At 41.1% G+C, this 24,791-nt stretch overlaps 1 protein-coding gene across 5 annotated transcripts; it reads left to right on the top strand.

The window, feature by feature from the left end:
• The first annotated feature begins 1,046 nt into the window (after positions 1-1,046).
• ist1 (IST1 factor associated with ESCRT-III) lies at positions 1,047-24,791 on the top strand. 5 transcript variants are annotated; one of them, XM_033035715.1, is made up of 10 exons: positions 1,047-1,127; positions 5,487-5,600; positions 6,669-6,849; positions 9,916-10,003; positions 11,672-11,755; positions 12,363-12,473; positions 13,059-13,226; positions 18,656-18,769; positions 22,420-22,471; positions 22,608-24,791. In XM_033035715.1, the coding sequence occupies exons 2-10, from the start codon at positions 5,513-5,515 to the stop codon at positions 22,820-22,822; spliced, it is 1,101 nt and encodes a 366-aa protein (XP_032891606.1). In that variant the 5' UTR covers positions 1,047-1,127; positions 5,487-5,512; the 3' UTR covers positions 22,823-24,791. The 5 variants fall into 5 exon arrangements, with proteins under 5 accessions (XP_032891606.1, XP_032891607.1, XP_032891604.1 ...); XM_033035716.1 differs by lacking the exon at positions 9,916-10,003 and adding an exon at positions 9,767-9,854 and having other exon boundaries at positions 22,465-22,471; XM_033035713.1 differs by lacking the exon at positions 9,916-10,003 and adding an exon at positions 9,767-9,854.

The raw sequence follows: 24,791 nt of genomic DNA, 5'->3' as shown, positions 1-24,791 counted from the left end.
GGTGGAGTTTGTAAGCTTCAAGGTGGACTGTGAGAGATGATTTCTTTATAAGTCGTTCGAGTTGGCGACCAGTCTGTTTCAGTTTACGAAGTGCAGGTGTGTACCAGGGTGAAGATGTGTTGAAAGTTACGGTTCTTGTTTTGAGCAGGGCCAGAGTGTTGAGGGAGGTAGACAAGGTGGAGTTGAGATGGTTTGTGAGATCATCAGGTGAGATGGGGGTTGAGTCCAGGGGGAGAGTGGTGGAGAGCAGGTCAGAGAGATGGTGGGAATCAATGGATTTTAGATTACGGAAGGTGATTTCTCGGAGGAAGCGGGGGCGAGGTGTCGGAGAAGGGATGGTGAACCGTATAAGCTTATGATCAGAGAGGGGGAAGAGGCAAGGATGGAGGTCGAGTACCGGTTGATTTGTGGAGCAGACCAGGTCAAGGACGTGACCTTTGTCATGGGTGGGAAAGGTGACGTGCTGAGTGAGAGAGAAGTTGTCCAGTAAAAAGGCGAATTCAGATGCAAGCTTGCAGGTGGGGGAGTCCATGTGAATATTTAAGTCACCAAGTAGCAGCAGACGTGGGGAGAGGGATGAGGCAAGTGTGAGGAGTTCAGTGAAGTCAGATAGGAAGGAGGGGTAGCTCGGCGGGACAGGCAGCATCTCTGGAAGGAAGGAATGGGTGACGCGACCAATGGGAAACGTCACCCATTCCTTCTCTCCAGAGTTGCTGCCTGGCCCGCTGAGTTACTCCAACATTTTGTGTCTGTCTTCGGTATAAACCAGCATCTGCAGTTCCTTCATACACAAAGAGCAGAAACGATTCGGTCTGGAACATCACATTTCAATAACAATTCTTCAGGCAAGTTCTCCTATCAGGCCCATTCAATTCTATTACGCGACAGTGTTAGCGTTATCCTGGACTTTACAAAGTAAAATGTAACCTGTATCGAGTTACCATGAACGCTGAACCACTTCTTCTTCATCAGCAGCAGCAGCAGCCGGTTGCGTAGCAACGCCAGCCGGCGATGGCCTGCGGAGGCACACTGCGTCATTTCCGGCAGTGAGGGCCCTGGCGTCAGGTGACCGGTGACATCACTAGGAGTTTGGTCACGGCAGTCGGGACGCCAGGAGGACAGGTGAGGTGAGGAATGCGAGGGGGCAGGGGTGGGGAAGGGACGGAGTAAGGGGCTGAGGGCCCGCCAGCACCCACGCACCAGACTCCCCTGCCCGACACAGGGGAGCTCCGGGCCTCGGCAGCGAGACCTCAAGGATTTTAATGACTGCCGTTTGTTTATGTCTCTGAACTCATTTCCGTGTTTCGACACTTTTGAGGCCTAAAAATCGACTGTTAAGGAAGCCCATCGCTTTGTGTAAAGTTTGAACATCGCATCTAGTTTGATATCCCCATCCACTCCCCACCCCCCCACCTGGAAGGGTAATAAACTTGCTGGAGTAACCACTCGAACCCAGAACTTTGTTTTGGTGATTGTCTTGAAAAACTTCCCATTCTTTTGTTGGAATAAAAGGTTGTAGTTAAAACCTAGTGGTTTTAAAGTGGAGGTTATATAACAATATCATATACTGAAGCAAAACTATGGGTTTATTTCTAACATTGGCGAGGATCGCGTAAGGTGGGTCTTCTGGCTCAAGGAAGAGTTCTTTCATTGTGTTCCCATTTTAAGAGACCTAAGTGCAAAATATATGCAAGTCTAACAAGCTATGAGGTTAAGTTCAGTCCGTTGGAGGTCAGGATAAAGCCAATAGTTATTCTTCAAATAATACCCAAAACACATAAATCTGTAACATTACCAAGCCCTAACAACCCTCTTGTAGATGATATCACCAACATCTTTGTCATCTAAGGTACACAAAAAAGCTGGAGAAACTCAGCGGGTGCAGCAGCATCTATGAGCGAAGGAAATAGGCGACGTTTCGGGCCGAAACCCTTCTTCTTTGTCGTCTAGATTCTCTTCGTCTTCACCCTATCACATGACATTCCTATATTTGTTTCACCCCTCCCACATGTCTGCAACATAAAATGTGTATTTTTTCCCCCCTTGTTCTAATGAAACATCACAGACCTGAAATGTTAACTGTTTCTCGTCCAGAGATGTTGGTTGAACTGCTGACTATTCCAGCATTTTATGTTTTGTAATTCAGGTTTCCAGCATCTTCAGTCTTTTTTAACTTTTAGTTCACCTCAAAGGTATTTCATTCCTGTTTATAGGACTTCAGTGTGCCAAATCTACTGTCCTTTGTTACAACTATGTCTAAATTGATTTTGTGATTATGCAGTGGGCCAAAAAATTGAGTCATTGCAATCACTTGAAGGAATGAAGAACATATTTTGTAGATACAAGTTCACATCAACAGTGGTGATGATGAAAACATTTTGATAGTAAGATTGTGCTATCAGGCCTATTTCAAATAGCAAAGGTAACCAATAGACTATTGTGAGACAGATTATTTCTTCTGACATATACTTTAATGGTCATTACTCATCTATTTAAATTTATGAATGAGAATAGAATGTAAAATAAATTTCATCACCTGTAAAGCTGCTCAGGAAACAGTAACAAGGATTTCTAGCTTTCCTTAAAACAACATAAATTATTATTTGAAGAATACTGGCATCTATCATCATGTGTCATGTGAAACAGCCTGTCCATACATTTATCAGTCCAGCTGTCAATCCAGGAGGTGCTGTGGGCCTTCATAAGCAGAGATTATATTGTGCATTTATTTGATAGATTGATATTTTGTTCTATATTGTCCTCGCGACAGTTGTTTTTTTGGACAGAATTAATTGATAAGTAGTTTGATGAAATGGAGTAGTTTGGGCTGTTTGGTCTTTTACCATCTACCGTGGGCTCAATCTGGCAGAAATGTCCTTCAGGGGTTGGGCATTGGGTTATTCTGTGCACTCACTTCACCCCCAAGGGATTTTCATTATGGATGTTGACCACTTTCTCAGCTGTTGATGTCAGGATTTGATATTACCAAACTACATCTAGCACAATTTGATTGACTTCAGACAATGAGATCTAGAGTTAAGGTTGAGGACTATTAACAATCCTCATTCATTAAGAACACTCTACTCTAACGAGGAGGAGGAGCCATCTTGGTGAACGGCTGCTAGCAGCAGCCGTCCGTCTTAAATTCGTTTTTTTTTTAGTTTTTAGTGAGTCCTGTTTTTTTGTTTGTAGGGGATATGGTCTTTTAATGTGGGGGGGTAGGTGTTACTTTATTTATAGGTCCCTACCTGGTCGGTGTGGCAGCCTTTTTTCCGGGCTGCCCGTCGACCCGTCGTCGTGGCCTACCAGCGGGCTTGGAGAGCCGTTTCTTGGCGGGAACCACCCAGCACCTCGGCCTGGGTGGCGGCACTGCATTGGAGCGCTGGAGCGCTGGAGCGGAGCGGAGCGGGCGATGCCTTGCCTGGGTCGCCGCGCTGGAGCTCTGGCGAGCTGGACCGCCGTGAGCAACATCTCCGGGCTGCGGGTTTGCGGAGCGGAGAGGCGGAGTGCGTAGAGGCGGCAAGGCGGCAGTGAGGAGAGCGGTCGCCGACTTTTTCATCTGGAGCCTAGGAGCGCCAAACCGGCGCGGCCTTGTCGGCTTCGGCAGCCGCGGGCTCCAACCAAGAAGCGGCCGTTCCAAGTGGCCCAGCCGCCGAAAGGACTCTCCCGACGCCGGGGCAAGACCACCCGGTGAGAACGGCCAGGGACATCGGGCCTCCGTAGAGGCAATTGCGGTGGCCCCAATAGGCCTGACTTTGGGGTGAACAAGGGGTGGGGACTGGACATTGTGCCTTCCTCCACAGTGCTATCCACTGTGGGGGGATGATTTTTTTTGTCTAACTGTAGTCTTGTAGGTCTGTGTCCAAGATGGCTGCCGTGAAGGGAGAGTGGACGCTGGCACGAATTGGTTGCCGCTGCTCTCTCTTCACACTGTGTTTTTGATTTTCTGTTTTTGGATTGAATTCTGTTTTTAATTTGTGTCATTGTGATGTCTTTAATTACTTGTTTTACTCCGATTATATGTTTTTATTCCGATTACTATGTAAGGTGTCCTTGAGATTTTGTATGAAAGGCGCCCATTAAATATAAAATTTATTATTATTATTACCCGCTACTGATCCTTTGCGCTGCTTGGACAGGATTTTAGCTGTGGTTTTTTTATTGATGTCAGTGGTTAGGGTTAGATGAAAGATTAGTTGAAAGAAAGAGTGATAGGATAAGGGGAGAAAAAGAATACATACATGATTAAATGTACTCGAATGGAAGTACATGGCATTTTTCCATATTGTACTTTTTAAATGTATTGAACTGAAGACTATAGTGCTTTCAAGGGTCTTTAAAATGTATATAAGGAAGGTACATGCTATCATACTTTTCCAAAAATAAGTAAAATTGGTGGATGGGTGAGCAATTTGTAGATTTTGTGTATGTTGATAGAGATTGAGAGATGAAGAAAATCTAAAAAAACTGACAAGAAGATAGTTTAAGAAGGAACTGCAGATGCTAGAAAATCGAAGGTAGACAGAAATGCTGGAGAAACTCAGCAGGTGAGGGTGAAAAAGTTACTTTTATAACATCTAAACAGGTTCGCTTCTTAATAAACAGACAACTCACAAACGTTTGGTAGACCAGTTCAAAACTTTACTATATCGGCCGATGGAAGGGAGGGAGAACTCTAGTCAAGTGAGCAATACAGACACTTCACTGTCCTCAGTCCACTTCCCTGAACAACAGAATTACATGGTATTATATAGTGTTTTTTGTCACCTTAGCACATTCCACAAACATTAGTCATGGCCAGAGGTACAGAGAATAAAGATTACTACAGGATGCGCCTGAGTGGTCTCGTCTCATCAAAGGCATCTTGGCATATGGTACAAGGACTTTACATATCAAAGTCATCAGTCACTGCATACCTCAAAGGCATTGGACATTTTTCCCAATACCCCTTCCTGGGATTTATCTGGGTTTCCTCCCTTGTCAAATGCTAGACGCATTTTAAAGTCATTCATTATCTCAATACACAGCAACCTGAGGCAAGCCTAATTTGAGACTAAATATCAGCTGTAAGCTAGCCCAGGAACCAATTTAATATCTTCTTATATTTTTAACTTAATTCAGCCTTTTCAAGGCAACACCTATGGAGCGAAGGAAATAGGCAATGTTTCGGGTCGAGACCCTTCTGAAGAATTTTTCTTCTGAAGAACTTCAGCATTTTTGTCTGCCGACAAGAAGATAGTGATATTCAGAATGAAGTATAAAGGTATAAATGGGTGTGCAGTGTTGGGGTTTGATAAGATGAGCAAAAATTGCAGCATGGCATTTGATTAGTTGAACCAACAAGGAAATAGAAAGAAACAAAACACAAATGTTGAAACTAATTTTTATTTAGTATAAATTGTTATCATAGATATAACTCACTTTGAAATTAGATGAATATACAAACCTTTTTATGACGTTTAAATTTCATCTTTTACCTTCGTTAGGTTGATTCAATTTTGAAGATCCAGTCATGCTGCGGGCAGGATTTCGATCTGAGCGTTTACGGGTGAACTTGAGACTAGTTATCAATCGGCTTAAGCTGCTGGAGAAAAAGAAAAGTAGGTGTTTTTAATGAAATTATGACAGATTTTCTGAAATGACTTTGAATAACCATCATCTTTGTGATCGTAGTACTTCAGTTAATTAAACATTTTGTAAAGTTGATGGATATGAAGTATCAAAGCCTTTATTTAATAAATTGCTGCATGATGGTCTAGCTCTTGCACTATATTGTAGGCCTCAGTTAAATAATACAGGTCATCCCTGGGTTTGGTATCACCAGACTTAGGGACACCCATATGTACGATTGAGCTCCCATAATATTATTAAATTTAAATGTCTGACATACATACATAATTTTGTCCCTGGGAACAGCAGGACTAGTTTCTCCTCTCAAAGGTAGACACAAACTGCTGAACTAACTCAGTGAGCCAGGCAGCATCTCTGGAGAGAAGGAATGGGTAGCGTTTCGGGTCATAGAAAAATAGGCGCAGGATTGGGCCATTCGGCCCTTCGAGTCAGCACCGCCATTCAATATGATCATGGCTGATCATCTAAAATCAGTACCCTATTCCGGCTTTTTCCCCATATCCCTTGATTTCTTTAGTCCTAAGAGCTAAATTTCTCTTGAGAGACTGGAGAGGGGTTTCGACCCAAAATGTCACCCATTCCATCTCTCCAGAGATGCTGCATGTCCTGCTGAATTACTCTAGCGGTTTGTGTCTACCTTCAAAATAAACCAGCATCTGCAGTTCTTTCCTACACATAATTTCTCCTCTACCTCTCCACCTTTGGTCATTATTCTTTGACGTAAGTCAAGTGTGCTTTTGATACTATTTGTTACAATACTGTGGAGGTATGGTTATATCGAGTGGCTTGTGTATTTTCTGACTAATGGACAAAGGATATCTGCGACCCAAAACGTCACCCATTTCTTCTCTCCAGAGATGCTGCCCGTCCTGTTGAGTTACTCCTGCTTTTTGTGTCTATCTTCTGCTTATGGTTATCTGCTTAAAACAACCCATTTGTTACCTGGGAAAGCCTATCAATAAATTATAAGTGTAATACAAAAGATTGCATTCATTAAGAACATTGCTCTATTTGATATTGCTGAATTACTCTTGCAGCTGAATTAGCTCAAAAAGCCAGGAAGGAAATTGCAGATTATCTTGCAGCTGGGAAGGATGAGCGGGCGCGGATCCGTGTTGAGCATATCATTCGAGAGGACTACTTGGTAGAAGCCATGGAGATTCTGGAATTGTACTGTGATTTGTTGCTTGCACGATTTGGCATGATCCAATCAATGAAGTATGTAAACATTACATTTATATTTTTGTCCCAGTCTTGTGTAGTTATTGATTGTCATAAATGGCTAACAAGCAAAATCTTAGTGCGACTCTAAATTAGTAATTCAGTTTACAAAACCAGCATAGAAAACCATTTATTCTAATTCAACCAAAAAATTATGGTTGCTTTAAATTTGTAACCAAGGTATTTTGTTGGAAAAAAGAACAAAGCTAGTGTAACAGTGTTGGGCACAAGTGTTTGCATTTCTGCCAATAAGTACCGAATGAATTATATTAACCTACTATGCAAACCATGATGACGATAATACTGCTGTCGTAGGACAAACTCCTCACATTTTCTGTGAGGTGCGAAAAAAATCCTCATAAAACTAACAGCATTATTGCAGGATTTGTTATCAATAAAGTATTTAACTGTCATGTTTCTTTCTGAAATACAATTAATTTATCTAGAATTTCTGAATATTGTCATCATAATGTTTGAAAGGTTTCTGCAACAGAATTGTCTATTCTCTTCACTGTATCTTCTGTCCATTTGTGTCCCCTGGTTGTCACATCAGTCACCATATAAAATGTTACTCTTTCATGATCATGGCTTTTATACCTTCATTAAACACCTATCAGCTGCCTTTGTCCAAATCCCAGATACTTCATTTTGACTTTTTTTGTGTGAAATTCCTTGTTTATGAATCTAAGTGTGAGGTATTGCAGTTTGGGAGATTAATCATAAGGGGAAAATATACAGTTAATAGCAAACCCTTAGCAACGATGATGTCCAGATGTATCTTGGGGCACAAGTCCATAGCACCCTGAAAGTGGCAACGCAAGTAGATAGAGTAGTATGCTTGCCTTCAGTCGAAGCATTGTGTGTAAGAGTCAGTCATGTAGCTTTATAAAACTGGTGAGAACAAATTTAGATTATTGTGTACAGTTCTGGTCACCCCATAACAGGAAGGTTGTGGAGGCTTTCAGGAGGATGCAGAAGTCGTCTACCAGAATGTTGCCTGGGTTAGGAGGTAACGGCCACAAGGAGCGGTTGGACAAACTTGGATTGTTTTCCAGCAACACTAGAGGTTGAAGGGAGACTGACATTGGACATTGTGTTCGGCACAGACATAATGGCTCCAAGTGTTTGTTCCTGTGCTGTACAGCCACAGTTAAACGCTTTTAATGATAGCCTGTCATTCCCTTGATGCAATACCAAAGTATATTTGGAATGAAATCAAGAACAAAGCCGGATGTACCTTTTGAGAAAGCTCCGCTCCTTCAAAGTCTGCAGTAAGATGCTGCAGATGTTCTACCAATCGGTGGTAACCAGTGCCATTTTCTTTGCTGTCGTGTGCTGGGACAGCAGGGCGAAGGTCGCGGATGCCAATAGGATTAACAAACTCATCAGGAAGGCTGGCTCCGTCCTGGGGGCGGACTTGGATTCATATGAGGTGGTCTTGGAGGGGAGGATGCTCCTCAAACTACGGAGCATCCTGGACAATACAGCTCACCCCCTCCATGACACACTGGTCAACCTGAGGAGTAGCTTCATCAACAGACTGATTCCACCAAGAATGCCAGAGGAGATCCTTCTTTCCTGTGGCTATCAAACTGTACAACTCCTCCCCCTTCTGTCATGGGGTAGACTGACTCCCCTCCCCAGCCTTTGCACATCCCCAAATACCACTTGTCACTTTAATTTCATGTTTCATGTATTTTGTGTTTTATGACTGTTGCCCTCCCCAATTTCCCTCCAGGGATAGATAAAGTTCTATCGTATCATCTCGTAATTCAAATAGCTGATTTTAATTTTTCACGCAGAATGCTTGCTCTAGCAAAGCCTGAGTGCGTTTTACTTCATTGAATGTGGTGCAACTGAGTTTTACCAATGTGGTACAAGTCAGTTTTACCATTGCTGGATTTACTGCAGTTTAGGCTAGTATAAAATTAGAAAGTAGAAAAGGGGTTGAGGGTATGTTAATTGGCTTTGGTAAAATTGTAAATTGTCCCTAGTGTGTTTAAGGTAGGTTAGTGTGCGGGGAACGCATGTTAGCTTGGATTCTGTGGGCCGAAGGGCCTGTTTCCACACTATCTCTAAACTAAACACTGTCATTTTGCTGCTAATGGCAAAATCCTTGCCAACCTGTTCATAATCACCTAGAATGGACCCCAGTTAATGCCCATCTATTGTCATATTCCAGCTATTGACTATTTTTTGGAGGCAAAGGAGGGGAAAGCACCAATAAATTAGATGATTTTAGGGCGAACTTGGTAAACTGGGAAACAGTAATTTAATATTTTCTTAGATATGCTAGATTCTCACCAAAAATTGTTCTTCGCCCAATAATGTCAGTTAAATATATCTGAAATTCTTCCATCTTGATATTACGAGAACCTTACAACTTGGTGTCCCAGTGAATAATATTGCAGATTCTGCTTAGTGGTTCCAGTATAGTTCCCAATAGCTATTCCACGTATACGATTTCATACTCTAGATTGAGAGTGGGTCCTAAGCTAGACACAAAAAGCCAGACGCAGATGCTAGTTTAAAACTGAAGATAGACACAAAAAGCTGGAGTAGACCGAAGAAGGGTCTCGACCCAAAACATCACCCTTCTCTCCAGAGATGCTGCCTGCCTGCTGAGTTACTCCAGCTTTATGTGTCTATCTTCAGTTTAAACCAGCATCTACAGTTGCTCCTCACACAGGTCCTAAGCATTCCCTTTGTTCCCTTTGCTCATTGGATTGAAGAAGACCACACTTCATTGGCTGACAGGTAAGTGGAGGTTTGTCAGCAATTGGATTAACTTTATTTACAGTGTGGCATGTATCTGAAAAAGTTTATTGGTGTATTATTTAATTAATTACACTGGGGGGCTCATTGCATGACATTTTCTCTTGTAATCTATGTTTTCTTCTACGTGTGTGTTTAGAGAACTTGACACTGGTCTCAGTGAGTCAATATCCACTCTGATTTGGGCTGCTCCACGGTTACAGACTGAAGTAGTTGAACTTAGAGTTGTAAGTATTCCTTTTAACTGGATTACAAATTCACAATCTCCATCTACCCCCTTTCATTCAGGGAACTGGATGCAGGTCTGGCAGAGGCAATCTCTACACTAATCTGGGCTGCCCTAAGGTTGCCTTCAGAAGTAGTAGAGTTGAAAATAGTAAGTAGCGGGAATGGAGATAGTGCAGTTATAATATAGTCCTGTGCTTCTGTGTGTATTTTATATGCTTGTGTCTGGAATTAGATATTTGTGCTGCTTATAGCTAGATTTATTGGTCTTAGTATCTTTAGTTTTATTATTTTGTAGTTTAAACTTGTAGGTCCAAGGCTTGATTGATATTAGCTTGTCTAGTTTAATGTACAAGCAGTAGCAAATACAGCTCAGTTGGCATGCAGCTTTGCTTTCTCATCTCTAAACTAATGTGGAAAGCAGTAAGCTTTGTACATTCCTTTATCATTTTCATGTTACATTATTCTTTACTAACTGACAAAGTGCATGCTCGGATTCTAATCCATGCTAACGTTATCAATGCTTTATTATACAGTTAAGGATGTTATTTGATTTCAGATTTGGCTGTAAATGAAGTGCATGAGAGATTTGCAAGAAAAACATATAACGTTTGTGAAGCATTGTTTAGTAGGAGCATAGGTGAGGGTCAGGTTAGAACCCCAGTGAGTGAGGCATCTTGGTCGGTTGGATCAAGATACAATAGAGAATAAGCCATTCATTCCCCCAAGGTTCGATCACTCACCATCATATTAAGGGTCATGTACAATGACCAATTATCCTACCAGCCTATACATCTTTGGAATGTGGGAGGAAACACAATAACCTGGGGGAATCCTGCACAATCACAGGTAAAATATGCAAACTTCACACATACACAGCACCAAAGTCAGAATTGAATCTGAATCTCTGACAGTGTGAGGCAGCAGATCTGCTAGATATGTGCAGAAAAGATACGTGCAGTAGAGAATGTGGTGAGAAACTACACTAGAGTTTGTTTAGCATAAGAAATAACAAATTAATAATATTTATTTAAATTTTCAGCTTGGCATATCTCGATTTTTTTTTTTACGTTAGTTGTCTGCACTTGAGGATTTTGTTTTTTGACTAAAGGTAGACAGTGGTTATAGAATAGACACTGAGACCCATGAACCTTGCGGCAATCTTCATCAAGTTTTAATCTGGGTCTGATGAGTAGAGTTCAGGCTTGAAGCACAGCCAGTCTCCTTTTTTTTTCAAGCAGCACAATGGGATTTTTGCTAATATTAGTAATTTACATATTTATTTTGAGTATATGATTTTTTTTTAAGCACCAATCCACCAGCGATTTTCCGGCATTTTTGTTTCCATATCCTTTTTGCTGGACCAACAGAGAAAAACAGCCTCAGGAGTGGCTGATGTGGGGGGGGGGGGGGGGAGGGATGGGGATGAGACCTTCTTCAGACTGGCAGACTTATGTCTACTGAAGAAGGGTCTCGACCCGAAACGTCACCCATTCCTTCTATCCAGAGATGCTGCCTGTCCCGCGGGGTTACTGAGATGCCGGCCCACAAATTCAACTGTGGATGTTGGCTATGGGAACAGATCTGCCGGCTCTGCCCGGGCTGGAGTTCGAGAGCCTCGACCGCAGGGGGCAAATTCGATCTGCCTATCGTCGCAGAAGTCCCGATGAGGTTGTGATCTGCTGTTTCACCCAGCATAAGCGCAACCTTTTCAGGGGGACTTGGGGGGGGGGGGGGGGGTGTCCAGATTGTATAGAACATTTCATTTTCCTGCAACTCTGGACCGACAACGATATTTCAAAATCATTTTCTCTTTTAGGTTTCCGATCAGCTCTGTGCCAAATATAGTAAGGAATATGGAAAACTTTGCAGAACAAACCAAATAGGAACTGTGAATGAGAGGGTACGTGTAGTCTAATCTTCTTTTAAAATGCTTCATTATTGTCAAAAATTGTATTCAGTCAAAGTGTTTAGTATTCTCAATGTAGGAAGAAAAAGGGGGAATATTTATATCATGCCTTTCATGACATTGAAACATTCCATTGCTTTACATAGTGAATTCATTTTGAATTGTGGTCATTGATCCAATAAAGGAAAATCACTTTACTCATATCAATGCCTAAAGGTAACAAAGCCATAATGACCATATAATCTGTTTTTAAACATCAGCACACTATCCCTGAATTCTCCTATTCTTCAACTTTGGGCCGTGAAATCTTTGAAGTCCACTTGAAGGAGCACCTGACTATACCATCCCATGTAAAGGAACAAAACGTTAACAGTTCCCCCCTCAGATTGCTCTGACCTCTCGAGAATGCTTTCAGTCACTTTCTTTACAATGCTTTGGATATAAAAATGAGATGTACTTAAAATTACCCCAGTATAAATTTGTTAGTTAAGTTATGGATAGGTTTGATGGATAGTAACTAATTTGTTTATAATTTGCTATGATAGTTACCTGAATGTTAATGCTTTTATTCCTTTTTGATATCAACTCCATTCACTTTCAGCTCATGCTCAAGTTAAGTGTTGAAGCACCTCCCAAAATCCTAGTGGAGAGATACTTAATCGAGATTGCAAAGAACTATAATGTTCCATATGAACCTGATTCTGTTGTCATGGTATGTATATCTAAAGTTCATCTGACTAATTCTGTCTCTTATAAAACATCTTCAATAGGGTACATAATCATCCATGTTGAGTTGTAAGTGATTGATTGAAGTAGTTTGTTTGAAAGTGAACCCCTTAATTGTTTACTCTCTATTTCTATAATATTTTCACTATAACAATCCCAACCTTATCCTATCAATGATATTTCCTTTTGCTTTATCCGTCTCTTTCTCACCCTCTCTTTTCTGTTTTCCACTTCTGATGAAGGGTCTTTGGCCTGAAATGTTAAATCTTATTTCTCTTGCCACAGATGCTGCCTCCTTTGCGTGTTTCCAGTATTTTGTTTTCATTTTTGATCTACTTGTGCAGTCTTTGCACATAACTGAACTCGTTAATTTATCTCTGATAGCATTCTGTTAAATCCCTGGATCCTTTCAACGATGCTTAACTAAGTGCACCTAATGACAAATATTACGCTGTGCATGTTTCTTCTGTTGCGACACGTACTGTTAAAATTGGTAGGATTTAAGAGTGCTCTATTGAATGAAATTGTATACTGATTCAATAGTTAAAGTGCTTTTTATTTTCATTTCTAGGGTGAAGTTCCAGTAGGAGTGGAAGCCGATTTGATTGATGTTGATAATGGAGATAAAAAAGGTGGACCTGGTGGAGGAGGTGGTGGAGGATTCACAGCACCCACTGCAGGCATCATGTCAATGCCTGTACCACCTGTACCATTCTCTTACCCTCCAAGAAAAGGACCCGTAAGTTGTTAAACAGCGACTGTCAAATTTTAATTCTCCCTTTACATGGGCGGCACGGTGGCACGGTGGCACAGCGGTGGAGTTACTGCCTTACAGCGCCTGGGACCCGGGTTCGATCCTGACTACGGGTGCTGTTTGTACGGAGTTTGTACGTTCTCCCCGTGACCTGCTTGGGTTTTCTCTGAGATCTTCGGTTTCCTCCCATATTCCAAAGACGTACAGGTTTGTAGGCTAATTGGCTCGGTATGATGTACAGTGTTCCTAGTGTGTGTAGGATAGTGTTAATGTACGGGGATCACTGGTCGAAACGGACTTGGTGGGCCGAAGGGCCTGTTTCCACTCTGCATCTCTTAACTAAACTAGATTTATATGATATTGCTGGCAGTGAATTAATACAGCAGTGTAATAAAACCAACCAGATATCAGTCAAAAGATGGATAAGACGACGAAGGGGGAAACATTATGAGGGTTTTAAGAACATCCAAAAAAATGGAGTAGAAAGTAGAAATGTAAGAAGGAATTTGAAGAAGGCATGACCATCAATTATGAGCAGAGAGAGAGATGCTCAAGAAAGATGGGACAATGAAGTACTTTAAACAAATGGATGTTGTTTGTGAATTTGGAGGTCCTCAGAGTGCAAATAAATGTGAACCAGAAAACATAGCATATTGTGGGCTAGGAGATTCAGCAACTTGGATAAGGTGCAGTAAATAATGAGAAACTGGCTAGGAAAGCAATGGTTGTAACCTTGATCATTCAAATATGGAACCTAAATTGAATTTTATTGACACTTTGTGATTATAAACTAATTGTGCTTTTATGCAAAGTCATAATGTATTGGATGGATTATAAAGAACTCAATAGTTCGCTGTATATTAAAATCCAGGTTGTATTTGGATATAGTTAAAAGATTTTCATCAGATACATGTGGTAGTCTCGATATATCCTGAGCCTTTGTTTTGACGAAGTGTAAGAATCTAAATCATCTGTGTTAATTAAACATTCCTGCTTCATAAATGATTCCTTTCCATAGTCAGAAACTTTGTTCTTGAGTGAGCTACGTTTTTTAGCTGTAAATCTTGGCTTATTGACTTAGCTCAAAGCCAAATGTTTTATTGTTTTTTTATCGACCAAATTTAATAGAATATTTAATTGATCTGTGTTTCTAATTTAGTGACTGATGTTGGCTAATCATCTCACGTGTAAGATTTTTATTTTTCATTAAATTAGAGCTTCAGTTACTGAAAACCTGAATTTCCAACCTGTTTGCCTTATATCGTGGAGATTATACGGGGTCCAATTTGTCATCAACCCTCATTCTGACTTTGGGAATTCATTGGATGACCAAAAATGAATTGAAAACAGTTTAATCTTTCTAATTAAATCTCTGTGTTTGTGTGTGTGTGTGTGTGTGATTGTTGTAAAGAAAATTGCAAGGCAATCAAAATATATACAACAATGACTTGGAGATTAATCCATTTAAATCTACTGAATGTCTCTAAAAAGGCGGCAAAGTGGGAGGCATTGTGGCGCAGCAGTAGTTACTGCCTTACAGCACCAGAGACCCGGGTTCGATGCTGACTACAGGTGCTGCCTGTACAGAGTTTGTACTTTCTACCTGTGAGAGACGGTCCGTAGTGTTCTGATGTTACGGTAGAATGAGGGTGCGGGTTGATTCAAGAACCTGCTAGTTTTGGGAAAGTAGCTGCTCCTGCACCTGGTGGTGTTTAACATCAGGCTTCTGTACCTTCTGCCCAATGGTAACAGCGAGAGGAGGGCATGACAAAGGTAGTGAGGATCCTTGATGATAGATGCTGCCACCTTGAGGCAGCGGCGCGTATAGATGTCTTCAATGGCTGTGACCAAGCAGACTGAATTCACTATTCTTTTGAAGGGTCTCGACCCGAAACGTCGCCCATGTCTTCTCTCCAGAGATGCTGCTTGACCCTCTGAATTACTCCTGCATTTTGTGTCTATCTTTGGTATAAACTTGCGTCTGCAGTTCCTTCTGATACACCAAGTTTTTCTGAGGTAGGAGTTGATTCATGCCATAGCCAAACTCTCGAATCACTTCAAGAATTGAAGATGCACCTTCTACTTTTCTTGTGGTGTGTAAAAAATAATGCCCTCACCGAGCTAGCTTTGGAGTGCATAAGAAGAAATGCAGATGCTTGTTTACACTGAAGATACGCTCAAAATGCTGGAGTAACTCAGCGGTCGGTCAGGCAGCATCTCTGGAGAAACCGAATAGGTGATGTTTCTTGTCGAGAAATTAATTTTTAAATTATTATTAATGCCATGTTATTATGTTTATTTGGGGGATTCTCCGGAAGTCCTGCCAAAATTGTGGTGCCTAGGCCGGGTGAGGCGGCTGATCTTGACCTCATTAGGAGTTCCACAGTCGATCTGCAGATTTAAAATGCCCTTTGCAGCCGGTGGATCCATTCCCATAGCCGACCTCCGATTGATGGTCAGATTTGCCCCCTTCGTTGGGGCTCTGGAGCTCCAGCCTATCCAGACCCAGGGATCTGTTCCCATAGCCAATTCCCAAGGCTGACTTTGTGGGCTGATGTCTCGGTTCCCCGGTGGCCTAGGCAGACTGTTCCAGTATCGTTGGACTACCCTCGGAGGCCATTGTTGGTCAACAGTTGCGCGGGGGGTCGGCCTGGAAGTATTGCCGGGAAAGTGTCGCTTCGGCCTCGCGGATCGCTCGCGATCCAGTCCTCATCAGGGTTTTCCAAGGATAATTAGTTAACTGGTACTTTAGAGATACGGGAGGTGGATAATTAGTGGATCAGAAGTGTATTGTACCGTGATTACATGACATCTGTTGGTCCGGCAAATGGCTTATCTAGCAAGGCGCTGAAATCCAGGGTGCTGGAAAATCGGTGGTGGACCTGTAATCCATTGGTCTAGGACACTGTCCTGAGGAATTCCTGCACCAATGTCCTAGGCTGGTATGATTGACCTTCAATCAACGTATTCATATTTCATTGTGCAAGGTATGATTTCAACCGCTGAAGTGCTTTTGCTTTGCTCATTGACTTCACTTTAACCTTATTACCGCACTGAGCCTTTGGTGTAAAAGGCAGTCGCTCTCATCTTGCCTGAAGAATTCAGTTTGGCTGTATATTTGGATCATGGTTAAGGTTGGATCTGATGTGAAAAGATCCTGGTGAAATGCAGACTGAGCATCTGTGAATAAGTAGCGCTTAACAGCGCCATTATTGACGGCTTCCGTCAATATGCTGATGTTAAACTGAGACTAACTGGTTAATAAGCTAGATGTGCTCTGCGCTCTTTGTGAACATGACATACAGTGGCTTGCAAAAGTATTCATACCCCTTGAACCTTTCCACATTTTGTCACGTTACAACCACAAACGTAAATTTATTTTATTGGGATTTTATGTGATAGACCAACACAAAGTGGCGCATAATTGTGAAGTGGAAGGAAAATGATACATGGTTTTCAAATTATTTTACAAATAAAAAACTGAAAAGTGTGGTGTGCAAAAGTATTCAGCCCCCTTTACTCTGATACCCCTAAATAAAATCCAGTGCAACCAATTGCCTTCAGAAGTCACCTAATTAGTAAATAGAGTCCACTTGTGTGTAATCTAATCTCAGTATAAATACAGCTGTTCTGTGAAGGCCTCAGAGGTTTGTTAGTGAACATTACATTAGTGAACAAACAGCATCATGAAGCCCAAGGAACACCCCAGACAGGTCAGGGATAAAGTTGTGGAGAAGTTTAAAGCAGGGTTAAGTTATAAAAAAATATCCCAAGCTTTGAACATCTCACGGAGCACTGTTCAATCCATCATCCGAAAATGGAAAGAGTATGGCACAACTGCAAACCTACCAAGACATGGCCGTCCACCTAAACTGACAGGCCGGGCTAGGAGAGCATTGATCAAAGAGGCAGCCAAGAGGCCCATGGTAACTCTGGAGGAGCTGCAGAGATCCACAGCTCAGGTGGGAGAATCTGTCCACAGGACAACTATTAGTCGTGCACTCCACAAATCGGGCCTTTATGGAAGAGTGGCAAGAAGAAAGCCATTGTTGAAAAAAAGCCATAAGAAGTCCCGTTTGCAGTTTGCCACAAGCCATGTGGGGGACACAGCAAACATGTGGAGGAAGGTGCTCTGGTCAGATGAGACCAAAATTGAAGTTTTTGGCCTAAATGCAAAACGCTATGTGTGGCGGAAAACTAACACTGCACATCACCCTGAACACACCATCCCCACTGTGAAACATGGTGGTGGCAGCATCATGCTGTGGGGATGCCTTTCTTCAGCAGGGACAGGGAAGCTGGTCAGAGTTGATGGGAAGATGGATGGAGCCAAATACAGGGCAATCTTGGAAGAAAACCTGTTAGAGTCTGCAAAAGACTTGAGACTGGGGCGGAGGTTCACCTTCCAGCAGGACAACGACCCTAAACACAGCCAGAGCTACAATGGAATGGTTTAGATCAAAGCATATTCATGTGTTAGAATGGCCCAGTCAGTCCAGACCTAAATCCAATTGAGAATCTCTGGCAAGACTTGAAAATTGCTGTTCACAGACGCTCTCCATCAAATCTGACTGAGTTTGAGCTATTTTGCAAAGAAGAATGGGCAAAAATTCAGTTTCTAGATGTGCAAAGCTGGTAGAGACATACCCCAAAAGACTTGCAGCTGTAATTGCAGCGAAAGGTGGTTCTACAAAGTATTGGCTCAGGGAGGCTGAATACCTTTGCACGCCACACTTTTCAGTTTTTTATTTGTGAAAAATGTGAAAACCATGTATCATTTTCCTTCCACTTCACAATTATGCACCACTTTGTGTTGGTCTATCACATAAAATCCCAATAAAATACATTTACGTTTGTGGTTGTAACGTGACAAAATGTGGAAAAGTTCAAGGGGTATGAAAACTTTTGCAAGCCACTGTATCTGAGCAACTTTCACCATTGGTCGGCCATTGTGTAACTGTGCTAGCCTGTTTATTGGTGTGGCAATATCTGAACCATATATCCTGATTTGATGTATTCAGTGCTTTTAGCCATTTCTTGATGTCTTATGAAGTGAACCAATTTTTCTGGATTCTAGCGTCAGTGATGGTGGGAATCTTGGGAGAAAGTGGCGATTGATCAAATGCCTTGGCTTTTCTTTAGCACTTGCATCCTGGGGTCTGTTATAGTTGAGAAAGACCTCCTCTTTCTCTAATTTGTTTACTTGTCCACCATTATTAATGACTAGTTGTTGTACAAAACTACAGAGCATTGATCTGCTCCACTGCCTGCAATATTGCTTGGTTTGTTTTTTAAAATATTTTTCGACTTGATGTATACATGAGATGTTGGTGTTATTCTGGACACTAGCGATAGGTTGGGGTGGCAAGGGTTGCTTAGCATTTGGTTGAGATATCTCTTTTTGTTTCTCCTAGGATGATTTTAATGGTTTCTCAGTGGACACTTATCAGCCATTCAACAACTACCAGCCTCCAAACATTGGAGGAAATCCACCTCCAATTCCAATGCAACCTCCAACATATGAATCTGTAAGTTGCTGAGATTCATTTGCAGGAGCAGACCCAAGTCTGGACAAAGGGAGAATGGATATTCAGGAAAGATGTTGTTTTACTTGTACTTGTGCTTTCAACCATTAACATTGTTAATGTCATTGCCCCTCATCCATGTCATTAACCATTAAGCTTGCATGATGTTATGGAGTCATTATTCCTTCCATTGTGCTCAAGAGGGAGAGATTCAAAAGATGATTAGCATGGCTTTAAATGCACACTTAAGCCTCTGATGTTTTAATGGCAAATGGCTTCACAAATGCTTCAAGTTTGAATATTTGCATATATAATTGACTATAATTTCAAAGTTTCGATTTGTGATTTCAGAAAATCTTTAGCAACCCTGTTTATGTAATGCTTAGCATCTAGATTTTGTGTAAACTTATACTTAAGACGCAGATTGCAGACGTTATATTTTGAGTGAAACTTTTCAAAATGTTGCACAATTTGTCATTTAGCTCTAAATGGATACATTTATATATTTACAACTCTTAACAATAACATTCAGAAAGTGCAATTCCTTAACACTTCAGGAGATAGGTGGTCATATGGGTGTCAACATTCTGCAGTAGGATGCTTTGGGATATCATAACGTAGCAGGAGGATTGAAACTGAAGACGGAGCAGCTAAATGAAATGAAATGAGGTTGGAACAGGCTTGGAATACAAGCACGGTCAGGCACCTTGGAGATACGGGAGTGAGGATGCTGGGATCTGGAGCAATATCAAACTCCATTTAACTCCATCAACCCGGTTAAACTCTTCCATAAATTAACGGACATGAACATCGACCCCTGCATCTGTCACTGGATCTACAGCTTCCTTTGGAACAGACAACAGAGGGTGAAGATACATAACACAATATCTCTCCCCCTGCACCTCAGCACAGGAGCCCCTCAAGGCTGCGTCTTGTCCCCCTGGTTATTCTCACTCTACACAAACCAATTCACATCCCAGCATAATTCAGTTAAAATTTATAAATATGCAGATGACACAACCATCATAGGTCTCATCTCGAATAATAATGAAACAGAATACCGCACTCAAACACACAAAGCAGTCACTTGGTGCACAGATAATAACCTCTCACTTAACACATCAAAAACACACGAACTCATCATTGATTTCAGACGTAAGGCACAACCCAAGACCCCCCTACTCATCTCAGGCGAACCCATATCCACCACTGACTCATACAAATTTCTAGGCACCCACATAAGCAATAACCTCAAATGGAAAATCAATTCAAATCACATCTACAAAAAAGCCAACCAGAGACTCTTCTTCCTCCGCCAGCTCAAGAAGTTTAGAGTAAAGAAACACCTCCTAATCAAATTCTACACAGCCATCATCCAAAGCATGCTCACTTCATCAATTACAGTCTGGTTCAGCAGTTTAGACACTCACTCCCGTAATAAATTACAACGCATAGTTAACAAAGCATCCAAAATCATCAGCACTCCCCTTCCATCAATAGAATCACTCCATCACAAACGGTCTGTGTCAAGGGTGAAGAAAATCATCTCTGATCCCTCCCACCCAGCACACCACTTCTTCCACCTGCTGCCATCAGGAAGGCGCTACAGCTCACTGTCCGCCAAGACATCTCGATTTAAAAACAGTTTTTACCCACACGCAATCCGAATTCTGAACACACTATGATAACAGCACATATCCTCCCCATGCATGAACTGTATATTGTAAGATGTTGTGTTTTATGTTATGTCTGACGGGAATCAGCCCACCTTGTAACATCCTGTACTGAACCTGAATTCCACCAGCTTGACTGTGTGGTCATTAAATAATCTAATCTAATCTAAACTGCTGGGAGAATTCAGCGGATCAAGTAACATCTGCAAATCCCAGATGCTGCTTGACCTGCTGACTTGAACTTGCAGATGTGTTTTGCTCTCATGCACTAGTGTAGGTGAATTGTCTATTTTGGTGGTGTAACTTTCATATAGCCGATGTGAAAGCTGTTGAAGAAAAAAGTTGACCAGTCAGTTTAAAAAGTTTTCATAAATGCAAATCATGCCTGGTGTTTGCCAATCTGTTGAGTTAATGTGTTTGATAAATCAAACAGATTCATGGCCTTTAATGTGGAAACATTTCCTGGGGTGTTTCAAAGTTGAAAAATCTGCTAGGTGGATTAGGGAAGTGAAAGTGTGATTGAAATCCAAGGAGAGACAAAGAGTGCTGGAATAACTCAGCGGGTCAGGCAGCATCCCCGGTGAAAGTGGACAGGTGATGTTTTGGGTTGAGACTCTTTTTAATTTAGTTTAGAGATACAACACGGAAACAGGCTCTTCGGTCCACCGAGTCCGCACTGACCAGCAACCCCCGCACATTAACACTATCCGACACCCCTAGGGACAATTTATACCAAGCCAATTAACCTACAAACCTGCAAGTCTTTGGAGGTGGGAGGAAACCGAAGATCTCGGAGAAAGCTCCGCGGTCACGGGAAAAATGTTCAAACTCCGTACAGACAGCACACGTAGTCAGGATCAAACCCGGGTCTCTGACTCTGTAAGGTAGTAACTCTACCGCTGCACCACCATGCCATCCGTCTTTGGACTCTGATTTCAGATTTTGATTTTTGAATCAGATTCTGATTGAAATCCACTCTTTTGAGAAATTGATAATGCAGAAGCAGGATTTAAAGAGGAAGATGGGTGCGGATAAAGGGTTGATTGCTTTAAGTTGGAATTGGGAGTCAACTGTGAGTAAATGTGCAAAAATCAGAGCAGTGGTAAGCAGTGGACAGGAAGCAGGTCTGGAAAACATATAGAAAGAGCAAATACATTTGATTTGGGGACTGAGTAGACTAATGGAAAATGTATTGCAAGGGTTCTAGATATTACCTCAACAGAATATGATGCCTGGATTGTGTGAACAGCAGCAAGCCATCTATCTATGCTTGCTGTCATGGATAGAAATCACTCTGCCAAACAGAATTTATTGGCGTCTCATCTCTTTTGAAAAATAAATGGTACTAACCTTTTCTATTTCTTATGTTGAAGGAGTGACTATGCCAGTGAACACTAGGTTCTTTATTGGTGTTTCACTGATCAGATGTTTGTTCGGAACATGGTAAAGTGTGTATGAGTTGGGAAGATGTGTGCTTGGGGAAAGGCTGGCATTAGACCCTATTTATTACCAGGTTATTTATTGGAACTTTAGTCATCTGCAGCTACGAAGTTTACCTGGTTTGTAACGTGCACCTCTTCTTGTCACCCCTTGCACTTTGTCGGTCCATTGTAAAGGCTTTTTGTTGGACTGAGAAGAGCCATTAAAGAATGCATTCATAAATCAGGCTGAATGATTTGTTTAATGTGAGATGCTATGGACTATTGAACTGGAATAGTAGATTAGGTCGTACAGAGATAATTTGGATCTGTGCTTCTTTCGCAGTTAAACATCTCTCTTGACTCAACATATCACCAACCGCTTAATACAGGCACTTGAGCAAGAGTCTTTAACAAAGCATGCTTTGTAAAATTGATCTCTCCTTCTAGAGATGTTGACGCAGACCACAGCTGCTTGCATTTGCTTCCCTGTTATCACTTCGCAGTAACATTTGTGCTGTTAAAATTGACTGCGTTTCTGATGATTGGTTTTGTTTCATAGATTGATGATGTTAACAGTACTGACACTCATTTGCCTTTTTCCAAGTTACCTGGTAAGTATAGATATATTTGGTTTAATATAGATATATTTGGTTTAATAGCTTTAGTAATGGAATTGGGGTTTATTTTGGGCTAAAATCAGCAGATGTAAACCTACATTCTACATTAATTGTTGTCACTCTTGTTCAGGTCCTTCAGCCCCAACTGCCGCACCTCGGAAGACGTTTGGACCTGCTGCTCCTGGCCCAAGCGACTTTATATATGATAACATGACACTACCAGAGTTGCCCTCTGTGCCTGACACCTTACCAGCAACATCTGTGGGTGGCACTTCTACAGCTTCAGAAGATATCGATTTTGATGATCTCTCGCGCCGATTTGAGGACTTGAAGAAAAAAACTTAACTTTCTTGATTATTAAATGCTCCTTTAATTTTCGGAGTATCCTAAATTCACCAGTGCATCTCTGCTTTAACCTGAAAGCTTTACAATGGAACCAGATGCTGTGTATACTGGAATATTAACACTCCTTGAAAATATTTTTGGCTTTCTTTCAGTGGATGTTATACTGTACTTTCAGATATTATTCTATCAGGTTTTGTTTGTATTTAGGGGGGGGGGGGGGGGACTTGCTGAACTAAATGGGTACAATGATTCAAATGAAATTTGGCCATGACTTCACATCTTCATTAGTGTATACTTGGTTAAATGCCAATCCCTTACGCACTCCCTCCAGTGACCATGGGTGCACTTGGAGACACGACCATACATTGGGTTGACAGCTGCCAACTGAGATTACCTGTAATGTCAGACTTGTATAAGGGAGAGCAAACTAGTTAACTTGACAAGATAAGCTGGCAATAAACTTGGTAAAAGTGTATATAGTTTTGATCTAGTTATTTATGCGGTAACTTGTGTATGCAAAGAAATTGAGGGTTCTATATATGGGTGGGTAACTCCTTTTATTATCTAGTCTGATGTAAACTTAATCTGTAATAGAACACTGTCATTATACATCAGCTTTTTTAAATTAACTGGATTTTCTGCACTTGAAATTATTAAACAATTTCTATGAAACTACTTTGATAGATAGTAATTACATTTGCTGAATGTAACATTTCCTCAACAAAAGAAATCTAAAACGTGTTCAGATTTGGATTGCATGGGTTATGTATATTTCTGGCCATTTTTAAATTATGACCTAGGTAGTGTGAAGAATTTTTTGTCATGTCAGAAATATATACTAATTTTGGGTGAGCACTGAAATCTAATAACTTGCTCAACCTGTCTTATCTGCATTTATTCACATCTTGCGCTCTTTTTATGCATCTGTAGAATACAAATATACAAAATCATCCGATCATTAATTTTTATTGATTTTATTCCTTAATGATTATGAGTTCATCAATTAATGCTCTGAGGACACGACATGCTAATAGTCTTTTGTGGCCACGACATGCTAATAGTCTGGAAAACACACTGCATATCCCTGCAAGAGGTGCCTAATAATTAAATGTTCATTACGTTTTACCATAGGTTTCTCGATCTTCATGGAGTGCCCTTTGAATGGAATCCATGTCTGAGATAGTGGTGTTTTTTGCTTTATTGAGAAATATGTAAATGCAGCAAGATTACTAAAGACAAAATGGAGAAAATGCTTTGCCTTCCATAAACTCAAGACTGGGCTTTGATCCTCTGTTGTTTACTATATTTCTCACTATTACGCTAATCATAGGTGGGTGTAATTAGATGCTAGTGCACAGCCAGATAAACCATATGGGCTGAGATGGTGTCTGTGTATCAGGTGATGGGCAAGCAAATTAAAGTGTCTTGAGTTTCACAATTCTTGCACAGCCATTCGTATTCTTTTAATCGATTATCAAAATCCTTCCAAGGCAGCAAGCTCATTACAACAGTTTGAAATAGTGATTCTTTAACTTTTCTCTTCCAACTGGAATGGTTTCTCATAACGGCTGATAGAATTGGATGGAGCAGCAATATTAACAAATTCTGATTTTCCAGAGTTAATTTGTGCATACATGCAACAGTGATTGATGACATAATGTGTATAGGGCCTGGATGCTGTAAAATAGCCTTCAAACTGTGATCAACCAGGTGGCAGACTAACTTATTGACCATCTACTGTTCATTGGAAGTGCTGAATAGATCTAAAAAATAATCAGTGTAACAGCTCTGTTAATAAGATTGCTCATAATTTTCACTTCATGATGTGTTGATAAAAATGATTTTCTAAATCCATATTATTCATGGTAAACAATGTTTTGAAGGCCTTGTTCATTTTTAACCACAAATATGATTTAAGTCTGTTTATTATATGTTTTAACAGTACTAAATAAAACTACTTTAAAAAGTT

This window comes from Amblyraja radiata, chromosome 17 (assembly GCF_010909765.2).
Source record: "Amblyraja radiata isolate CabotCenter1 chromosome 17, sAmbRad1.1.pri, whole genome shotgun sequence".
NCBI classification, from domain to species: domain Eukaryota; kingdom Metazoa; phylum Chordata; class Chondrichthyes; order Rajiformes; family Rajidae; genus Amblyraja; species Amblyraja radiata.
The sequence above is the reverse complement of the archived record's forward strand: the minus strand, read 5'-3'. Positions and strand labels throughout refer to the sequence as shown.

Coding starts and splice junctions, on each gene's coding strand:
- ist1 (XM_033035715.1), top strand. CDS start 5,513: ATGCTGCGGGCAGGATTTCGATCTGAGCGTTTACGGGTGAACTTGAGA. Junction 6,850..9,915: donor GGCATGATCCAATCAATGAA/GTATGTAAACAT, acceptor CCTTTCATTCAG/GGAACTGGATGCAGGTCTGG. Junction 22,472..22,607: donor GCCTTTTTCCAAGTTACCTG/GTAAGTATAGAT, acceptor ACTCTTGTTCAG/GTCCTTCAGCCCCAACTGCC.